At 47.3% G+C, this 23,023-nt stretch overlaps 1 protein-coding gene across 2 annotated transcripts in view; it reads left to right on the top strand.

Annotated features, from left to right (window-relative positions):
- The window catches only part of LOC144154118 (Golgi-associated plant pathogenesis-related protein 1-like), a 115,059-nt gene extending 110,752 nt beyond the window's left edge, over positions 1-4,307 (top strand). For both annotated transcript variants that reach the window (XM_077685822.1, XM_077685823.1), the window contains exon 6: positions 1,484-4,307. In XM_077685822.1, coding sequence (XP_077541948.1) covers positions 1,484-1,701 — 218 coding nt within the window. In that variant the 3' untranslated portion in view covers positions 1,702-4,307. The remainder of the gene's footprint in view (positions 1-1,483) is intronic.
- Positions 4,308-23,023: the final 18,716 nt, after the last annotated feature.

The following is a 23,023-nucleotide window of genomic DNA, read 5'->3' as shown; positions in this document are numbered from 1 at the left end:
AGTGGTGCACACAACCATGCCGCGTACAACCACGGTGGTGTAGCAGGCAGCTTGGGTTGGAGGTAATTAGAGGGCAGGACGTGCACCACGCGAGATGCAGAAGCGGCAGCCAGTGGACGCGCAAAGCATCAAGAAACATGTCGAAGGCCAGTACGGAGCAATTCTTGTGAACGGAGAGTGGTCGCAGAAACACGCCTTGCCTCACATAAGGTTCCTATCGTGGAGGTGCATTTTGGAAGGCCCAGGCATGCTCGCCGTGCTCGACCTTGCAAGTTTTCCAGGACCTTCAAGTTCGTCCTGGACACAGCATGTAAATCCGGAAGGCTATATCGTAAGAGGCCTACGAAGAGCGCTTCGTGAGTCGAAAGAGTGCTGACACTGAGCAGACCAGGTGCTTCCTGTCATCATCCGCAAAACGTGAACGAACGAAGGGAGTCGCTCCTTTAGCCGCCTGATATGGGGAGCCCAGGATAGCGAACGGTCAATGGTAATGCTTAGAAATTTGTGATTGCAAACATAGGGTATCTGCACGCCATTTCTATGGCGAACAGTGCCTTCTGCACTTTTGCTCGTATATTTCTGCGGTTCCTGCCCGAAGCCCAGATGCAGATGTCAGTATACAGCGAGATCTGAACTCTTTGAGGTAATTAATACCTTTGTGATGCAGATGATGCATATACTGAACAATGTCGAGCTCAGAACACCACCTTGTGGGACACCTTGCTTGATGGCATGCCGTCGTGTCACCGTCTTCGGTTGTCATGTAGACATACCGATCATTTAGGTAATCACTGAGCCAGGCTTGCATTCTGCCTCGCAGTCCTAGAAACGTCACCTTCCTTCGAATCGCTTCGTGGGCAACACTGTCAAATGCTGCATTTATATCTAGGAAGACAGCAATGGTGAACCTTTTCGCAGTCTTTTGTGCACAAACATCTGTTACCAAGGCGATCCCATTGTCAATGCTGCTCCTTCCTTGCCTGAATCCTGACATCTCTGGCGGGTAGACATTCCTGTTTTCGAGGTCCTAGACAAGCCGCTGTAGTACCATTTTTCCTTTCCCGGCTTGAGAACCGGTACCAGGCGAGCAATTTAGCAGCTGGAGTTGTTCTTTTGTTATAGTGGTCGTAGCTTCGTCTTTTCAGCTTCACTTTTTTCTTCTCACTATAGTCACACTCATCAGCAGTGTAAGTTCTTGCCTTTAGCAGAGCTAATATCCATAGTGTTTGTTAGAGAATATACCCATTCCCTCTCCCTCCCCCACCCCATCTCTTTCCCTGCTTAATACAGTTTCATGCACCAGCACATTTCCGGCCCCCGGTGCGATCACGGAAAACAATTTGGTGGAGCTTTACAGTGCATCTGCTAGTGGGTTATAAAATTTGGCGATTAAACCTTGTTTCCGACAGAATGAAATACGCGTGCATAAAAGTGTCTGCGCAAGATCGCCGAAACTCTCCGTCCTCGTTTCCGTTATGCGCAGGCCACTTCAGCCAGATGGTGTGGCGCAGCAGCTCCACCTTCGGCGTAGGCAAGGCGCGCACGCGCTCCGGGAAGATCATCGTGGTGGCCATGTACAAGCCAGCCGGCAACGTGCTCGGCGAGTTCCAGAACAACGTGCTGCCGCAGCCTCCCGACGACGAAGAGGAGAGCCCGTCGCCGCAGCTCAGTGATGAGGCAGCCGCCTCGTCGCAATCCTGATCGGCGACCGACGCCGCGGGAGCTTGCACCTTGCAGTAAACGCGGGACTGCGCACCTCTTACCTTCGTGGATAGAGAGGAAACACGCGCGCCAAAAACTGGCCAAACACTGGCCAGGGACTGGTCTTGGAGTGGGCAGGGATACAAGTGAAAAGTTTTTTCCTGCGCCATACTCTGCTCCAAAATCCATCGTCATTTATTTATTGCCCTTACTGTAGGATACCACGTTTCAGTTATAGAAAGTACAGATATCAATACATGGTTTACTGCAGAGAGAAGTATGCATGGATTTTACCTCAAGTTTTTTGGACGATGGATCACAGCGAGAAGATAAAATTTATTACACGTAGGTAGGACTTTCCAAATTCTAGCCGGTCGCCCACACAGGATATAAACGTGGCGATCATAATTATTTCACGCGTTTGATGATAGCTAAGCGAAATTATTGGTTATGTAACGAGCATGTATACGCAAGGATGGAATAATTATAATTTTCGTCAATATGAAAAGACTTAGGATTGCACGCTTTCTGATCAGTATTGTGAGCAGTACACGCTTCGAAGGACTCGTGGTGTTTTCAATCATGTTAGGTCGATACAGGGGCTATTTCTGGCGATGTATGGTTCCTTTTGCTTGTGTGACAGCGAAACCCCAGTTCCTCTTAGACTCTTACACGAAGGTGGTGAATCATCAGCTACATTTTTTTTTGTTTGTTTGAAGCGTCAACGTCGCAGTCTCGAGCAATAGCCACGGTCGATATGTTCTGCGGATGCCACGCTGAAGGCGCACATTATGAATTGGTTAGTCTGTCCTCGAAGCGTGTTTTGCGAAATATAGACATATGAGACTACCACCTTTTCGGACATTGCAGATACGTCACCGTACTACAAAGACGCTTTCAGGGAAGGAAAAATATGCTGTTCGACACGAGTACAGTATAAACACAGGGGACAACGGCTACAGGGAGGTAATACTGTCCGGCGACAAAGGCACAAGGCCGAGCCTTAATTGTACTGCTTTCGCAGTGCCCCATGCCCGCAACGCACAGTGAGGCGTAAGCCGGCTGGAACGGAAGGATAGATACGAGGTAAATATTTTGATGGCGGAGGGACAACCTCGGAGAGGGAAGACCAAAGTACCATTAACACGTCGCTGTAAAATTCAATCATTCTCAACTCGCGAAGTGGTGTACCGAGGGATCTAAGAATAGTTACGTGAAACTGTAGCGCGGGTGACTACCGTGAATTGCAAGCTTAGGTCTCGGCTAATCACAGACCATACCGCCCGCCGCTCCAGTGATTGGTTCTTTTGCAAACGCGTTTCCTCAAGCAAGCTTAAAACGATCATGAAGACGCCAACCACAGACCATACCACCTGCGCCACTGTTTGGTTCTTTTATAAATGCGTTTCCTCAAGCAAGCTTAAAATGATCATGAAGACCTTCTCTCACAAAATTTGCGACATAACATCCCGAAGCTACACTGGGCAGCGCTGTATTGGACGGCCCCGGAATATTTTTTTTCCCGGTGTTCCTGAACGTGCACCCTGCGTTGCGCACAGGAGCATGTCCTGGTATTTTGCTTATCGTAAATATGGGAGCCGCTGCCCGTAACCTTACCAGGGACCTTGAGTATACAGCGACAGATGGCCCCGATTATATACTAAGCCATCGGTGCTGGTAGCGCTCGAACACTGTTTCACGACTGTCCATGTTCACACGGTTGACCCACGACCCATTACCATGGTGCCAAATGAAAACGCAGGATGTATAACTTGGCACTGCGATGTTGCAGCAGACACAACGTCTTGCATGGAAATCGGGGGAGAGATTCCTGCAATATTAGGGCCTCGCCAACCCCAAATTACTAATGCATCGCTAAGGGTGCTTGTGGGGAGATGCGTGTAGCACATTCGTATTTAGCCCTGGATGCTTCACGCGACAATACTGTGCAATCAAATGAAGATATGGCGCTTCAAGTAACCGTTAGCAGCTCGGCTGGTGGATTTTTCGGCCCTCTTAAACCAAGGCGCACTCTTGCTGATTACTACTGTATATAGGACAATACAGGACGCACGGTAATACAAATCAACATTTTAGTGCGCGTGAGGTATTTATCAAACTCGGTAAGTAACCGCAGTTAGGTTCACCAGAAAGGGAGACAAATAATTCATTATATTTGTTCGAGTAGGTCCCCGTCGCAAGGTTTAAGCCTACTTCAGTCAACAACACTTGCTATACTTTTTTCTACTACGGTCCAGCCCGAGTTTCACAGAGTCGCTGTGTATGTGCATGACTCTGGCGGGCTCTTTTCGGCACCAGCCACCGTGGCTCAGTAACTAAGGGGTTGTGCTGCTGAGTACAAGGGCACGAGCACAATTTCCCGCCGCGTATTATTCATATACAGAGAGGCAAAAACTAAGAAATCCTGTGTACGCATTGAACAACACACCCCACCATTCTTATCATCATACCGCCCACCAACCACCATCATCTAGCCATTGCTGTTCATAAGCCAACACCAGATGGCCTAGAATAATCACAGATATCCACTACGGTGCACCTCAGAGCTCAGGTATAGCGTCGCCGAGTAAAGCCCTTATTTTAACTTTTTTTTTTTGGGGGGGGGGGGGGAGAGGGAGGACGTGGAGAAAGTCCTTTCATAAGTTCGAATTAAGCGGGATAGATTATTTGGTTACCATTACGGAGGACGTCCATCGCTCCCAAAGTGTCTGGTCTGAAATATACCTAAAATATACAGGAACACTGTAGACAAATGAAGGCGCTTCCTTTTCAAATTGTCAGAAATTAAATATATATACAGTCGAAACAGAAAACTTTCCAATTCTCCAGGAGAAATAATAGAAAGTACAGTACACACTCTTTTCAAACAGACAATAACAACGTGGTTTACTAACGTTTAGTCTGGAGGGTCAGTCTTCATTATATATATATATATATATATATATATATATATATATATATATATAAACAAAGACATCATTTGAGATGCAATATGGTTTCATGGATATCCGTCATCCATATCCGTATCCATTAAAAGAAAAGGCAAAAGGATGGACATAATCTGGCACCCCGTAAACTTGTGTATGTTTAATTATCTACAACGTGACTAAACCGAATAAGGTGCCAAAGGAACGACTGGCTGGATCGTTGTCTAGTTTTTGTTTTTTGCGGCGCTTTCTTTATATATACAGAGTTTTTTTATTGTAGCTTCCGGCAGAGGTATAAGTATGGTGATGCCAAGAGGCAATATCTCGGAGAGTGACAGTTTTGTAATGCGATGTTGCCCATAAGAATCCCCAAATATCCCTCCATACAGCGGGCCGTCGGTTAAAAAAGTGGGGCTAATTTGCATGCCATCTTTTCTGTCCTTTTTTCTATATCTTTCAAGAACAGTGTTGCATACATGTATGCAGCAGCGATGCAAACATTTCTGTATCAACCAAAATGCACAGGAATCATTTTCATCAAAACTCAATACGAAATTACTTGAATCGCATATCGAAACATCTCTAGACGGACCTGCGGCTGCCCGAACCGCGGCGCCAACCTCCGCGGAGCTCCGACCAGGGCGCTTTCGGCGTGTGCGATTTGCCTTGAAAGGAAAATGCATGCGCAATCATTGTCCTCGACACAAATCGATCGATACCATCGTCCTGCAGTAACGGCGAAAACGTGAGCACGCAGTAAGCGCTGAAAAAAAAAATACGCTGTGACATTAAAAACACATTTCCTTGTCACGGTCCTCCCCCGCCTTCACGCCCTCCTCGCATCCCCAAAGCCGTCGAATCCGATGGGCCGCCGACTAGAAAAGAAACTCCGTTCGCCCGGCTGTTACCGGCAAGCGATGCGTGTACCACAGTTTTCCTCGTCGCACAGCTAACATAAGCAACACTGGGATGTCTATACAGTGATGCGTTCTGCTCGAGCTCGTCGTGTCAGCCGCAGTACACTATAACATCTCTCCGTTTCCTCGGTTCCGTTTTCTCCCCGAACACGACCGCGTCGTTTCATTTGTGCAAATGTGTCACAGCTGCTGCGTTCCCGCGCATCAGAAGAGCCGGCACAATCCCGGATAATGAAGCTCGGCGAAATTACCCAAACCACGCACACCTCCTTGCGCCTGTCGCTAAACGACGGATGCGGAAGATGCGCGTACTCCACATGATGGTTCCGTGATTTTAAATCATGGTGCTTGCAGGTCTCTCGAAGTATGTGTTTTTAGACCAGAATAAGAATGTTCGAGCGTCTATCTTTCCTCACCTCGTGAAGGCGCCGCGTTCCATGTAACATGGAAATCTAAATGCATTTCTTCTTTCTTCACTTTTTGGTTGATGGATTCAAGACACTCTCTCTCTCTCTCTCTCTCTCTCTCTCTCTCTCTCTCTCTCTCTCTCTCTCTCTCTCTCTCTCTCTCTCTCTCTCTCTCTCTCTCTCTCTCTCTCTCTCTCTCTCTCTCTCTCTCTCTCTCTCTCTCTCTCTCTCTCTCTCTCTCTCTCTTATTTATCAAAATGAACTGGAAAGGCATTGCCACCTACAGTCTCTTATTCCATGTATGTAGACGACGTGCAGATATCCTTTAAATCATGTAACATGTCCATCTGCGAACGTCCAGTCCAGCTTCGTGTCAACAAAATTTCCACCTGGGCTGGCAAGAATGGTTTTAAAATTAATTCCGGAAAGAGCTCTTGTGTTGTGTTCTCCAAGAAGCGTGGGGCCCACCCGGACCCAGATATCACTCTTGCAATAATGCCGATTGCATTGACAAGGAGCACGAGTTTTTTTGGTATTTTATTTGGTATTATCTCTCTCTCTCTCTCTCTCTCTCTCTCTCTCTCTCTCTCTCTCTCTCTCTCTCTCTCGATTGTATCCTCCAGCGCGGCGCAACTCCGTTACACATGCATCAAGCCGTCGACTTCATGACATTACATAAAAAGTATCCTGATCACTCCGTAGCAGTTTACCCTGGTAATTCAATACCGCTGAGAGAAATTTCGCCGCAGCGTTGTCTTTCGGCAGTCAATCCAAGGGGAAAATTAGCAGGTATTTAGAATTTTAGCAGGTATTTTATTTATTTATTTATTTATTTATTTATTTATTTATTTATTTATTTATTTATTTATTTATTTATTTATTTATTTATTTATTTATTTATTTATTTATTTATTTATTTATTTATTTAGCTTTTAACGCGCCGACGCAACGCAGGCGATGAGGCGCGCCGTGGTGGAAGGCTCCGGATTAATTTTGACCACCTGGGGATCTTTAACGTGCGCCGAAATCTCGCACACATGGGCGTTTTTGCTTTTCGCTTCCATCAGAAAAGCGGCCGCTGCGGCCGGAATCGAACCCGCGTCCTCTTTAGCAATATTTGAAGCCCGAAAAAATTACGATATAAATATCAAAGTTTTTTTGTGTGATAATGAGCCCTGTGAATATCCTTTTGTGCCTTTAATAGCTTTCATTCTTTTGTTTAGAACAGCGAAGAAATTATGGATAGAAATATTGTGACAACTAAAAAAATTTCAGCCCTGAATTTTGTGTTTCTATGAAAAAAAATTATTGTTTTCTTTGATATTTGGACGCTTTAAGCTTACAAACGAAAAATTCAGCTTGTGATGCAAGTATAATTATCGATTTACAAGCATGACGTATAATTAAGTAACAAAGCAATTAAAATTGAAACTTACAGCAAAAAAAAAAGAAAATTTGGAAAGCAGTGAGCCCACATATAAAAAAACAGGGCTGGTAATGCAAGTATTTTTGGATTTGCAGCCATGTCATCAAACTAGGACTTCGGTCCTTGGGGCCACACTGACGTCTGCTTTGCCTTCACTGCGATGCCTTCCGCCCTCTTTCTAGCGTTCAGTTTCAGCAAAAAACGAACAATGGTGATATATATCGATAGAGGCATCCTTGAAGAACTATTTCCCGGAAAACTGCCTCTTTTGGTTTTGTTAACAAATTGCTAGGAGTCTTTTTGGTTCATGTTCTAAATATGGGACGCCAGGGCAAAAAGACAATGCAGCACAGAAGCAATTAACCGACAGAACGAGCGACCCCATCGAAGCCTATGGATACCTCTTAAAACAGCAAAATCACTGCTATACTGAAATGTTACTGCAAGGTTCACTCAGACCACCAATATCTACCTTCAATTTTTTTTCTTTTCACACATACAACAATTATCACCTCTATCAGTTGGTTCTCAAACGTTCCTGTTGTTTTAATATCCTAACTTGAGATACAGCCTGCCTTGGTTACAACGGGCATTATTCCTTAGATCTTTGAGGTCCGTTTCACTGTAGCTTCCCATTTGAAACACAGCAGTAAACCAACTGTTCTTTAAAGCCAGGAGTTAGACGGTTTTGCTGATTTTTTTAGTGTGTGATATCCATTCATCGGTAAAATTAAGGGTGGAGTGATGCATTAAATAACATAATTGTAGGCTATTACTGCCGATAAGCTTACACGCAGTCACCGACCTACACGCGAAACAAGTTGTGCAGAACTGAACGCGAGAAGTTGGCAATGTTCTTTAATTAACGGGCACCTTCACATCGGTTACCAACGCATGCCGCCGCGGAGGGGTAGACTTGAATTGCCGTTGTTCCCCCGAACGCAATGCCACGCGGAAGTGGTAGCGTTAACGATAAACGAATATAAGCGTAACATTTTCATGGCGCTTCTCCCCGACGCGTACACACGTGCGGATGTTGACGCCGAAGCACTCTGGGTAGCCCGCGCCTGCATATGTATGGAGACATGAAACGATGAACAAAAAATTCTGCAGCCGCCAGCGGCGGGACGCCATGGACAGAGATTGAATGGGCGCTGCGCAGCAGGTGACGGCAACTGATTGCCTCTCGCATGGGTGCCAATTCTATATCCACCTGTAATATTCCTTATGGTGTCTTTCAGTATTTCTGATACCACGCTTCTGATTGCCTTATCGCTTTCTGTTGTCGATTAATCACCGGGAGAGCACAGCATGCCAGTACCGTGATACATACACAGGCGAGATATATGTACACGCGCAATTCGCACATTCATCTGCCACGCTTGCCTGTCAACGCACTCCTCGGTGCGTCACCGCTGCGAATAAAAAAAAAGCGTGTACGGAGGAAACATGTATCGCGAGCGTTCAACATTTTGCGACATCACAAGGGAACAAAACGCTATGAAATGCGCACTTACCTATCCAGGGTCAAATATAAGGATGAGAACTTGGTAGAGTAAGAGATATAGACGTTTGCGCTGGATTTATATTCGATGGTGTGGATATCGTTGTTTACGTAGATTTCCCACTCTTATTCTGGGAATTCTTTTAGCCTATCTCGACACTTCCATTCTCATAACAGAATGCAGTGTAAAACAAAATGAATGGAAGATCATGGAGGTAGTCCTTCAAAATGGTTCAGTGCCAATTATCAAGCACAGAGAAATAGTGATGCTAATTTATATTTTAAATCAGCGCCTAGTGTTGACGCTAATGCATGCCTATTATTCAGAGCGAGCTAACTAGCAGACCCAGATGGCTAGCTTTCTATACAAGGTCTATGCCGCCTATATGTATTTTTTAAAGTGTATCACAATACACTGTAGTACAAAGTCCTCTATAACCGAAAATACAACGTCCAACGATCCGACAGAAGGACAACTTGAGCGATTTTCTGGTCGTAGCAAAGTCAACTTTGTGAACCAATATTGTAAATTTCTTCCCGCTCCAAATACGAGGGTAAAACTACCTTTTCTCGTAAAAGTAGTTCATTTTCTCAAATGAAATTTGCTTGGAAAATACCACGGCATGTCCAGCCATAACCAACAATTATACTTACCAGATCTTTTTCCGTACTTAATCTTTTTCCGTACTTAATCTGTTTCCGTACTTACCAGATCTTCTTCCGTACTCGTGTATCGTATTTTCAAACACTTTCCTTCCAGCCCCCTTCCAACTTCCACGTTGGGCCAAATCTGCAAGTATTTTCTACCTTTGCCGAGATACTTCAATGTAGAACAGTTATGCCGTAAAAACAGCTCTGTGCTCTTCTGATAAATTGCGATTGTGGGCTCGTACACGGGTGCAGCGCAAAGCCAACTGCCTTATCTTTGTAGGCGACATATTACTGTAATCTTACTTACAGTTGAATAAAGAAGTGAACTACAATTTTTTGTTCAGAATGTTGTTTCTGCGATTACTTGTGTGCGCTTTCCATCAGTTATTTAGTAGCATTAGTAAATTATTTATATCCGGGTGCACACGGCAATTTCCCTGTGGATCCGTTGATATATATAAGAAAAAGAAAACTTTGAACAAGGTATTTGCCAATGTTTCGGCTGAGAAGCTTGCCTGTCGTCAGGCAAGTTTCTTTGCCGAAACGTTGGCAACACTCTGAGGCCTCTACCTCTGCGTCCGTCCGTGCGTGGGTGCGTGCGTACGTGCGTGCGTGTGTGTGTGTGTGTGTGTGTGTGTGTGTATGTGTGTGTGCGTGTGTGTGCGTGCGTGCGTGTGCGTGTGTGTGCGTGTATGTGTGTGTCTGTGTGTGCGTGTGTGTGCGCGTGTGTGTGTGTGTGTGTGTGTGTGTGTGTGTGTGTGTGTGTTGCAAATAAATGTGGTGCTGTAGCACCACTTTTATCTGCAGGTGGTGCTGCAGATAAAGGTGGAAGTTGGAACAACCTCCTCACTATTTTATAATCCACCGCATACCTTTCGGAATTAAGCCGAGTGACTTCGAGAACTTGCGTCTTACACTTAGCGTGGTGAGCGCGCGATCTTTTCAGGTCACAAGCATTTCTTGTAGCTGTAGCCTTTTACGGATCACGTACATTCCCTGCTTTACAACGTTAATGCCCCTTTCATCGTAGCAGCCCGAGAACCTCGTCTTGTGTAGGAGCCTCTGCGCTGGCACTTCTGGATGTTTGTGAACGATGCCCGGTTCCAGCTTGCTGCTGTCCCTAAATTTTGATTTGGGGTTCATATTAACACTTGAGCACCGGCCGTGCGCCGAATTCTATTAGCATCAGCCAGCGCTCTTTCATGTTCCACCGACGACGCGGAGGCAGCAGTAGCGGGAATGTATGCACGCCAGTTATTGCACCCCCGTAACAGCAATACCGCAAAGAAGTCCGTGAGAGTTGGGTCAATCCAAGCACTATGCTAAAAATATGCTGGGAAAACGCTATTGAAACGATATCAGATGGATTCACGTTGAAGCAGCGTGACCGGATTGCGAGGCAAAATTTCGAGCACGCAGTTATCGTAATAGGGGGCCAGTATTCATGATTAAGCCTCAATGAGAAAAGCTCAGATGACGGACAGCCTGAAAAAGGTGGGTTGCATGTGGAAGACACTGGTTGTGAATTTGAGTGTGCTTATTCGGAGTACGCCGTAGACACTTCCCGAGTAATATGACAAAACTGTGCATCCTGTTGGACTCCGAAAGGTAAGCAGTCAATGCAAGGATCTCAAACGATTGTACTTCGATACAATTCCCGCCAACAGGGTGAGGCCCAAACACTTCCCTGCTTTAATGCTTTAAGCATGTAGCAAAATTACAGAAAGTTATTATCTGCGGATAATTATACTCCTCTTAAGTTGGTGAGTTGGGGATCCGAGCATTGTCACGAAAACAAGCTCAGAAATCTTAATCAGAATCAGAGCAAAATCAGAAATCTGCGAACCCTTAAAAGCAGAAGTTCAAAAGTATAACGGCCGTGCGGCCGGGATGGAGCCCGCGGTCTTTGGCTGAGAAGTGCAGCGCTTTAGCCAGTGAGCCACAACGGCAGGTCATTTTCCCTTCTCATTTGAACTGAGGCCCGCAATTTTCTGAAAAAAAAAAGGAATTAAAATTCCCGGCATGGATCATCCCTGGCTCAGGCACCCTCGCATAATTCGAAGCAAGACAATATTGAAGCATAATTCGAAGCAAGACAATCATGACACACCGAGGAACATCACCTAATGTCCCCATTTTTTAGCTGATAGGCTGCTGTGCAGGAATTCAAACAGCAGAGATATGTCAGTCGCTGGGGTCCCGGGTGGTGAGGCTGACTTTAGCATCAGTAAAATAACAACCTGGACGCTCCTTCCACCCAATCGGAATTCCAGAAAGCACAAGCCCGACTCACCCGAAACACAACACCTCGCAGAGTCAAGATCATCAATCCACTGCTCAGAAATTTGGACCAAGACACTCAAGACTCGATTGTGCAACTGTTCAATCACCACTGGTACCAGGGCATTTTGCCACCCCAGTGGGAACTCATGGATATCCCCCAATCCCAAAGCCCAATAAGCCAGTATGTACCAACAGGCCCTACCCCAAGCTCTTCTACCAATAAGCCAATTTCCCCAACGTTGCTTTGTCCCATCCCGCTAACGTTGTGCGTCGGAAAACAGTTTGAGCACCTAGTGGATCAACGACTGACTGCTTACCCAGAAGCACAAGAATTTTTGTCCCTTATTATGTTTAGTCTTCGTCAAAATCTCTCAACGCAACATGTCCTTATGAGCCGTTTCATACGTTTATCTTTAATAAGATCAGGACATGTTCTGGGCTGCGTTGCACATGCGCAGTTGCATCTTCCTGCCAACTGCGCCAATCACAGGGCCACTAGCACAGCCACTGATAAAATGGCAGCTTCCAGGACAAAGTAGTTAAAAAGGTCTATACAACTAAAAGGGCAAGTCAATGATTATTTCAGCCACTCGGCACCCAAAATGGTCCTGGTCCCCGATGTGAAAGGGGCCTTTTAGAGTCACTCGTCAAGCCATCCCAGAAAACCTAACTACCTCCAACGGTGGAACCAAGACTTACACAACGGCCAAGGAGACACCCCTGTGCTCTGTAATTTCACCCATACTATTCGATATCAGATCATGTCGGTTTTTATTTTCCTTGAAAATGGCATAGTTTCCCTAGTAAAAGCTGCCTTAGCAGTTAACGTATTCGCGTTAAAGCACAGACACAATACATGAACCTAAGTTCCACATTCTTAAACAAGCACGTGGCAAAAATACACGTCGAATAGTAAAATGCTATGCCAGAACAAAGTAAAGAGAAAATAAACCTAACCGGCCTAAGACGTAAGGGTCGAGATGACGTTAAATAAATACAAACAATAAAACATACCGTATATTATGTACTTCCTACCAGAGAAAATGGGCCAAAACAAAACAAAAACAACTGGCTGCAAGAGGGAAAACCAACTGTACGACAACGACACTAATAAAAAATCACAGCTCTTCCACCCTGGGAAAAGGAAAGTCCAGCAAAGCTTGCGGTTTGGTTGTATTTGCTGTTTTGGTGTTTAGCTATATTGGTGATTTGCATATCGAATTATAAGGATAGTGGTCCGATCTATACGTAACATACTGAGGACACACTCGATTGTTGGGTAGAGGCAATGGCGTGTTATTATAGCGCGGCTGCGCCAATCACAGTGGAAGCTCTCGTGCGCCGCACACGTAGCCACGAAGGAGGGCGCGGCATTGCGGAATGGCAGAAAGGAGATAGACGCCGCGCGTGGCGAGCAGTATACACGCCTTGGGAAAGAGGCGGCGGCGGTGGGGACTATAAAGTGGGGTTGTAAGCATACTCCCTCCGTAGATGGCTATGCTTCACTGCGAAGCGCATAATGGGGGATAGCCAGCTTTCAAAGACCAGGCTTACAACGATCTCTTTAAAGTCAGCTTCACTTCTACACAATTCTATTGCTGGGAAGACATTTTTCTATGGGAAATATAAGACATCTTATATGGAGGCCCTAAGACATTTTTTTATTATTTTATGAATTTTTCTAGACGCTGAACACCCGCCGTCCACAACACCGCGATAACCCACGGAATGATTGACATATACAGCTTCGCTGTAAAAATAGATGCCTAGGAAAAGCACATAACCTGTATCGAGGCGGAACAGGCCATTAGTAGTACAGAAATGACGCAACCATAAAAAATTTGACGTTATTGCAGTGTCCCTTAGAAAGGCTATAAACTCCTTCGCGGCGCCAGTTCGCCGTGCCGATGGTTACTCCCAAGCTTCAGGGGTCGTCAACATATCTATAGCGACGGCTATGAGTTCTCTTGGGGGTGTCACAGAAACTGGATCTTTGCTGCTCGTATGGCGCAGTACGCAGGGTGTTGGCGGGGACCATTTTCATACAAATAACCGCACACGCAGTAAGTTCTAGGGGATGGATGTTTACAGTGCAGGAAACGACATGTGCAGGGCACATCGATTCGAAGTCGATAATTAGGGCATACTAATTTGCATCAATACTTGTAGGAAAACGAAGAGCAAGACCGACTTTGTACAACCATTTAAACTTTCTCGGGAAAATAAAGAACTGCTGCCCAAGACAAAACAGCGACGGGGATGAAATACGAAGCATACAACACAAAGCGGTTGGTTCTCGGCGTGTCCTTTTAACAGTGGAGCGGTTTAAGCTTGAGCTCAGCCCGTGCGAATCGTTAACCGAAAACTATGATCATCGGTGAAGTGGAGAGGGAGGAAATTGCAGGCCAAGAAGTGTGAGGGAAGGTGGCGAGGAGGCAAGGAGCCCACGAGCAGGTTTTGGGAGTGCGCGCCTCAGGGGAAAACGCTTCTCGTGGTCGGAATCGAACCTGGGTACTTCGCAATTGCGGAACTAGCATCTATCCGATTGAGCTATCACCGCTTTCTTTTTGTCTTTAACATTCTATTTATTGCACTAGAAAGTCAATCTATGAAATGATACTTACAACACATATATACAACTATGTACGCAAACACATTAGTTCAATACAATATGAAAACAAGACTACACATAATGAACAATTATGTACATTCGGTTTAAAACGGGGCAACACTGAGGAACTAATAATCAGAGGATATCAGTCAGGGCGTGAATCATTTTGGTCGTGAATCTTTAATTTTAATGATCATTTGGAAAAGGTGTAATCTTGAAGAAACCATAGGTTCAGCGTGTCTATCCAGCATTCACGTTTTCCATAAACAATGCAAAGCTATTATGAAAAAATTAGCAATGGCTTAGCTCGGCTATGCCAGGATATACGTAGCGTGAGCTAAGGTTCAGCTGGTTATTCTTGGGTTTCCTGGTTGTCTAGGATTAGCTTATCATCATGCTTACTGCTGCTAAAACGATTTCCAATCCAATCCAATTCAGTCCAGTCCAGTCCAGTCCAGTCCAGTCCAGTCCAATACAGTCCAGCCCGGTGCAGTCCAGTCCAGTCACTGCTCCTCGCGCATGCGCAGCACGGCTCTCCAGGAGCCACGCGAAACGGCCATCAAGCGGCTCCGGCACAGTGTCAGACTTGGCTACTCCGCAACGGAGCACAGCTGGGCACACGCAGGCGCCAGTGCGTCTGCCGCGGCTATGACGTCACTCCTATGGAATGCGCAGACCGGTGAATATGCAGACCCAATACTCTACACACCCGTACTCCAATTGGATTGGATTTCGAATCCAATTCAATACAATCCAATTTAATCCAATCCAATACAAGCCAAGCCAATCCGGTCCAATCCAATCCAATGCTCCTCGCGCTTGCGCACAACGGCCCTTCAAGGTCCACGTATACTGCTCAACCTCGGCCAGTGTTGCTTACGCTACAAAAACAATCATGGCAAATCACCGTCTTCGGACGATACAAGATAAGTCACGCTATCTGGAGTCAATTAAAAGTACTTATTTAGCGTTCTTTAGAACTAAGACATCCCAAAACAATATGGCACCCTTACAATTTATGCCGCAGTGCTCAATTGTTTCCGGTACATCGCACAGGCGACAGTTTACAGAAGGCACAAAAATGTTCCGGTTGTGTAACCACGTCTTAACAGGTAAAATTTCGGTATGCAGTTTTTCTCGAGGGAGAGAGCGGCATTTTGCGGACATTTAAAAGCACATATTATCCAGGCCAGTTATAATAAAGTTCTAGACAGTGGTGCTGCGAAAAGCATGGAAATGAGGTCCTTATAGAGTTTAACACGAGACACAGTGAACGTATATAATCGCATTCCGTTGCATTCAGCATTTCCTTAGTGTTCGTAGCGCGGGCGTTGCCTTTAGATGGCTAAGTTGAAGTGGGATTTGGCTTCGGTCGGTCTTTGGCAGTTTGTATTTTGGACTTTAGGAAGGTGGATTGTGAACTTGATTTAACTCAGTTTGCACGGAGAAAGCTTCGCTTTTTAACCGTCTTTCTCTTTTGAAAGGAACAGAGCTAAACAAAGTCAAGTTAAAGCTAGTGAACACCACCAGCTCCGATGTTTCCTCAGTCTTCACATCTCAGTCGCGAATGCGGCCGAATTTGTTTAATCCTCGTCCTTGTTATTTCGTCTTCGGCACCGCTTCATTTTCACGAGACAAAATGCCAACAAGTCTAATTGACCGCCTTGTTAACATTAAATCTTTGCTCCGAGCTGCCACCGATGCGCGCCGGATGTGTAATTTGTCTTGAATGCGTCCGCTGACGTAAGCAACGTTACTGCCAACGCTCGATCAATGCCTTATTTAGGCAAGCATAAAAAAAGCCTGACTGCTCACGCCCACCGCCTCGTCCCTGCCCGCGATAGGCTAAGACACACCCTGCAGTTTAGGCATCCACGTGGTGACATTTTCTGACCCTCTTCATGCGCAAGCTTGGCCGCGCCGTGTGGTACGTGCCCCTCCCTGAGCGGCCAAACTTGCACTTGCACGTCGCGCCCTTTCGCGCCTTCACCTTTCCCACGTGAAGCCGCGCTTTGGGCGTCTTCATTTGCCGCTGCTCCGCCCGCTCCCCCAGGGGCGCTGTCCAGTTGAGGCACGCAGCGGCGTTTCGATCAGTTGTACGCAAGTTGCGTGGTGTAATGTAAGCGTGATGCAAGTGCGTGGCGCCAGTGCGTATTGTTTAGCAGTGCGCTCTAATCCTCCGTCAGTGTGTGTGCGTGTGTCTTGTGACGTTGTGTGAAGGTTGTTTGGTGTGATACGTGCCATTGTGTATTTCGCTGTGGGAGAGCTGCTCCTGTACAGTTGGTGGGCCTAACGGGGGAGGGTGCGATATCCCCCCAGGTGCCTTCGAAGCCAGCGCTGCGAAGCCTATTGTGCACGTCATTCCCTTACCCTCTCCATGCTGCAGCTGTGTCTCCCCCCTCGCCCAAGAGCTCTATCTGGATCCGCCCATTCTCCCCCGTCAAAGTTGACAATATTCCGAACCCGTGAAGGTCATGTGCAGTGAGTGGGAATAAGGTTTTATGCTGTGTGTGCGTGTGTGACGCCTGCAACAAACCACAATGTGGGCCGCTGCAAAGGTGGCCGAGCTGACTTCGGGTCAGCAGGAGTATTTGAACCATGTAGCTGGTTTGGTTAGACGTCGTAATAAAGAGTACAGGCAAAATAAATGACGTCGAGTTCCCCTGCCGTTGATGACGTTACATGAAGAGGTGCGTGCTGCAAAGAATCTCGCCATTTCAAAAGCGAGCCAGGCTCCCCGTGCCAGTAAACCCGTGGCCCAAACCCCACAGTCATTTGCCCCATACTCTTTTATTCGGGTGTCAGAAGGCCACGATCTCGAAATTCCAGTGTAAAATTCCTGTTCCATCTGCACCGCAGTTAAATTGAAATTTCATTACTGCCGTTTTTCCCAATGCAGGCGACGACGTGTAAACACCGTGACGGCGGGGCCTCCAAGCGTAAACAGTACACGAGATTTTCGGGAATCAGGCCGTCGCTAGGAAAGAGAGGCACAGTGGGGATTCCGGGAACTGTATGTTGTGGCTTTAAAAGCGGTGAAAAAGTATCGAGAGCAGTGCGACTGAGAGGAGCCTTCGAATTAACATCGCCTCGACAACGAATCGTACCGGGTCGGGAAGAAGAACAAAGTACTTCGGAGTATCTTTCAAAGACACACTTCTAAGGAAGAGGTATTCCTACGAGATCAGTTGGCAGGCCTCTGCTCCCTCCTGAGCAAATGGCTATCGGAAGCATCCAACGGGCATTTGGGAGGAAAGTATATGATTGGAATATAAAAGGGGATATCACACAGAATATACGCAGGACCTGTGAGCTTCTGTGCTGTCCCTCACGTTTAGCCCGTCCTTAGTGCTCTGCTTAAATATGTTTCACTGCTTTAGCAACCACCTCGTCCACCTCAGTGCACTGAAATGTATTCTTTGTTAGGAGGGCTAGTGATACTCCCAGAATAACAATAAAAAGACAAAAAAAACAAGCTGTGTCCACTGAAATTTCTACGTGCAACTATCATCACTCTGGATATTAAATTTTCTTTCGCATCTCTCTCCTTTCAGCTTGCATAAGCTGATTCCTTTGGCGCAGGGACTACCTGTTTTGGAAAGTAGTAGTCGTAATAACTTCAGCAAAGGAAAAGATGATCGCAAAGGTTTTTTTCAGAAGTGACGTAAACAACAGACCATATGAAACGCATGTCTGAGCTGCGAATGGATGTCAGAGTACACTTTTATACGCAATAGTTTCACCCTCCGCAGTTGCTAAGGCGAGGCGTGGCGTTGCTGAAACACGATATGTCCCGCGTTCGATTTCCGACCCAGTTTTTACATCGAAGGCGAAAACAATCAAACTTCTCCGGTGCGCGTTATAAGTTCTATTGATCTCTATCCCTCCGCCAGGGCGTGCCTCGTATCCCGAGAAAAGGTAAGACACCTAAATTCGGGGCGCTTAAGAAATAGGGCAGAAATTAGGCTCCGCAATGCTGGAAGTATTGGATACAATAATGAGCAAAACAGAGCTTCAAAAAAATCTCCTGAATGTGGATGTACACAGGTGTAAGTAATGAATTTGTCCTGCTCCTGCTACGAGTTTTCGGACCCCCACCCCGGTGTTCGTTTCATCAAAATCAAAACTAACACGTATAAATGATGCTGTAAACATTTATTTACACTGTGATCTACCACCTAATGTGTTATTCTATGATTAGTGGGCTGGTTGGCGACCATAGCAGCGGAAAAAACATAACACGAAAATTTCGAGTCAGAACTCTTTTAATACTTGTTGCTGCCGCATGATGTGATCTTGTCGAGTCTCTCGACGCACCCGCGGCACTTCTATACGAAACGCGGGATTTCGTAGAGCCTCGCTTCTGCACTGCAGTCCTCTGGTACGAAACTCGGGATCTTGTTGAACCTCTCGGTTGCGTTAGAATTCTATGGCATGGAACTCACTGCGCCTGGCTTACCGCTTTGCAGGAGCACCCATAACCGGTGCGAAGACCGCGCAGAAGTTTCTATATACCCTCCGTTGACGTCACACCGTATTGGCCGTGACCTCTGGCAGGTACTTCTTTTCTACTTGCATTTGAAACCCGCCTCTTTTCCGCTCAACCGCCTCTGCGAACATCTGTTTTCCATTAATGCGACTACGACATCCGACCTTGAAGGCGATTTTTTTAAGTGCACACAAACTCCGCGTTTGTGGCGAAGAATCATAGGGAAAGCAGCATCACGTGTATAACATGTGACAGGAGAGAGAGAGAGAGAGAGAGAAAAATGAACTTTATTGAAAATGTCCTGCGGAGGTGGTTGGGGGACCACGCAGGGTCGCCCGCCACCCGACTTTGTTTATGGCGTCTTCGTGATGTTGCCTCCCCAGCCTACGCTGGACCAGCCCGCAGATGGCCGTTGGGGACGTGTCCTCGACCAACCGCAGGCTCAATCTCTCGCGCTTGCCGGGAGAGAGCCACCTCGAGCCGCTGGACTGCCAGTAGCTGACTTGCTAGTTCGTGTGAATGCACTGCTCTTTGTATGTCTTCTGGCAGCCGTCCAGGGAATGCTGCCGCTTCTGTGGGGTGTAGTTCACAGTTCCACAAGATGTGGGTCAGGGTCGCCTTAGAGTTGTTGCACACACTGCACACGTCGCTGCGGAACACTTCCGGGCACACGTGGCGCGCGAGCGCCGGAGTCAGCACTGATCGCGTCTGTATCTGCCTATAAAGCACTGCTTGTTCTCGCGTGAGTTTAGGGTGGGGTGGGGGCATGGTCCGACGACCGTACCTGTACCACCCCAGCACTTCTGCATACTCTTGTATGGGATCGTTTTCTTCGTCGTCTCGGTCGCCTGTGTCGGCGTTCACTGCACCACACCTTTCACAGTCTTCGCAGTCCGCCCCAGCCGTTGAGACGAGGGAGGTGGTGGTCGTCGCGCATCTGGTGAGAGTTCGCGCGGCGGCGTCCGCCGTCTTGTTACGGTTGGGGTTGCTGCTACTGCACCCGTTGCTGTCTGTGGTAGTGTGTGCGGGAACCACCTTAGATGGGTGGTGGGCACTGCGTCGCGCACTGGTTTACGCACTTCACTGCACCGTATCACTTTCACTGCTTCGCTGCACACCGTGTTTGTTGCGTAGTTCTTGATGGCTGAGCGCGAGTAACTCAGGATTGTGGAGCATCGGGGATCCGTGAGTGCCAACGCTATGGCCATCTCTTCCGCCTGGCTTGCCGACGATGCTCGGACGCTGCAGGCGTTGCAGATTTCACCGGTGGTGGCCTTGACCACCACGGCCACGTAGGTGTCTTGTCTATGTGGGTATTTCGCTGTGTCGACGAAGAGGGCCCCGGTGTCGGCAGCGTATGTGTCTGTAAGGGTCTTTGCTCGTGCTGCGCGTCTTCCCGGGTTGTTGGCCGGGTTGACGTTCCTGGGCATTGGTGAGACTTGGAGTCGTCGCCTGGCGCCTTCCGGTAGGGAGGGGGCTGCCTGTGTTTGCGGTGTTTCTGCCTCTGAGAAGCCCAGTCTGGTGAGTATGTTCCTCCCCGTCTTAGTCCTCCTAAGGCGTTCTATTTGGGCTGTCCGCTGGGCCTCCGCAATTTCTTCTAGGGTGTTGTGGACGCCCAGCTCAAGTAGTTTGGCCGTGCTGGCGCAATTGAGGAGTCCCAGGGCAGCCTTGTAGGTCTTGCGTATTGCAGCGTTGATTTTGTCTCGTTCGTGGGCCTTCCAGCCGTGAAAGGCCCCGATGTAAGACACGTGGCTTGTTGCAAATGATTGGACCAGCCGGAGGAGACTTGCCTCTTTCATGCCTCGATGCCGGTTGGCCACGCGCTTGATGAGGCGTGTAGCCGCACCCAGTTTGGTCACCAGTCTGTCGACTGTGGTTCCGTTACCTCTGCTTGCTTCGAGGAACATTCCGAGCACTCGGAGCATCGTGACTCTTGGGATGACGGTGCCATCGCTTGTGTGTAATGTGATCTTTTCTGCGCCTTCGGCGGCTTGTTTACGGTATCTTCCCGGTGGTGGGATGATGAGGAGTTCTGACTTCTGTCGTGAACATTTAAGGCCCGTGTCTGCAAGGTGGCTTTCAATGGTGTTGATGGCGGCTTGTAGCGTTTCTTCTGTGTGGCCGTCGCTGTCCCCGGAGACCCACAGCGTGATGTCGTCCGCATATATAGTGTAGCGGACTTGCGGGACCTCCGAGAGCAGGCGGTTGGCCACTCCAATCATGACCAAATTGAAGAGTAATGGCGATATTACTGAGCCTTGTGGAGTTCCTATGCTGCCCAGCGCTCGTTCTTGGACTTGCAGGTTTCCCGCCTGGATCTTGACGGTTCGACTGGACAGGAAGTCCCGGATGTAGTTGTAGGTGCGTTGGCCCATTCCTAACCGAGAGACCTGCTTCAAGATGGCCGAGTGGTTCACCTTGTCGAAGGCGCTCTGAAGGTCGAGGCCGAGCACTGCTCTGTTGTCTCTGGTGGGGACTGTCGTGTCGAGGACTTCGTGTTGTAGTAACAGCATAGCATCTTGGGTACTGAGCTTCTCCCGGAACCCTAGCATGGTGTCCGGATAGAGGCCTTCTTGCTCGAGGTAACGTTGCCACCTGTTTCGTAGTACGTGCTCGAGCACCTTTCCCACGCATGACGTTAGTGAGATTGGGCGGAGGTGGTCTATGCTGGGGGGTTTGCCGGGTTTGGGTATGAGCACCGTCCGGGCCGTTTTCCACTGCGACGGTAGCTTGCCAGCTTGCCAGCAGCGGTTGACAGGAAAGTACAATATGGTACTCTACGGGACGTATTCACGCTCATGCCAACACACCTAGATGCACATGCAGACGCGCTCATATTCGAATCCGCACCCTCAAGTATACGGACACACGCCGTTTCTCTTGAGGCAGATATCCGTTGCTCATGCCGCTGGGAGCAACAAAACTGCCCCCTAAGAAGAAGAGCACTTATGGCAGGACTCCTCTTCCCAAACACACTGTCCGCTCCCCATTACCTTAGGGCACGATGTTACCCGCCGCGGTCTTTTATGAGCTGCGGGGCGTTGTAGCGACGAGACGTTCATGATAGCTGGGAGCCAGAGTTTAGGCAAATGCCTATTTTGTTTCTTGCGCTCCTATCACCCCATTTTGATATAGGAGCATGGATTAGAGGTTAACAAGAGCTTTTAAGGTGTTTTTATAGTGCCTATAAAGGTCTATTGTGGCGTTTGTGCCGCCTAAATGTCTATAAAGGCCTATAAATGCCTATTCTCAAAATCGGCGCCGATATAAACACTATTTAGGCTCAAGTTAAGCTTCCGAGTGCAGTTTTAGATCTTTGTTTACGTTACCGGACAGCATTAACTGTTTGAAACTCTATGGGGGTCAATCTAGTCCTCTAGATCAACCCCATCCCGGAAAACAACCACTAGCAGCTAGCAGTGACAAGATACAAAATTTTGAGTAAAAATGTGGAGATATTGGTAGTTTTCTGTTGTTTCCACAATTTTTCACGGTGATTCTTAGGTTATTTTCCGCATGCTCGCCAAACAGATTTTTTCAAGCATGTGCACTCGCATCCTCGTTTCTGGCAGCATACTCAAATCCAACTTTATTTTCAACGCAACGGTTGAGCATGGAACACGCCTTCGTTAGCAGATCATTCCTATGGAAGAACCAGCGGCGAATCTTCACTGAGCAGTCGGACTCCCTTACACCTTAAAATTCACACTGCCGACGGGCGCTGAAACATTCTTTTCCATCAAAATCTGTTCGGCTGCTTAACACATTTTGAAAAATGCTCTTCGAATGTGTGCAAGTTTATTTGGCAGTGATGGGACGTCTTGCCTGAAAAATCCGGATAATATCTTTATGTATGAGAAAATTGCTGATGAGTTACCTAACAATCCTCATGTAACAGTGTGTCAACTTCTTGATAAATCTCATTCTCTTTTGCGTTTATTATTTGTGTCTGTTTTTTGTGTGCGTCGTAATTAAACTGTATCAAGCAGGCATGAAGTGGCGCTCCTTTTATTCAGTATTTCCAGCTCTCCAGTATTCTTTTTCATGCCTGTTTCACTATATGCGACGCTAGAGCAAGTGATAGTG

This window comes from Haemaphysalis longicornis, unplaced genomic scaffold (assembly GCF_048455015.1).
Source record: "Haemaphysalis longicornis isolate Haplotype H1 unplaced genomic scaffold, Haemaphysalis longicornis Haplotype H1 scaffold_1, whole genome shotgun sequence".
Taxonomy (NCBI): Eukaryota; Metazoa; Arthropoda; class Arachnida; order Ixodida; family Ixodidae; genus Haemaphysalis; species Haemaphysalis longicornis.
This window is presented reverse-complemented; position numbering and strand designations above follow the sequence as displayed.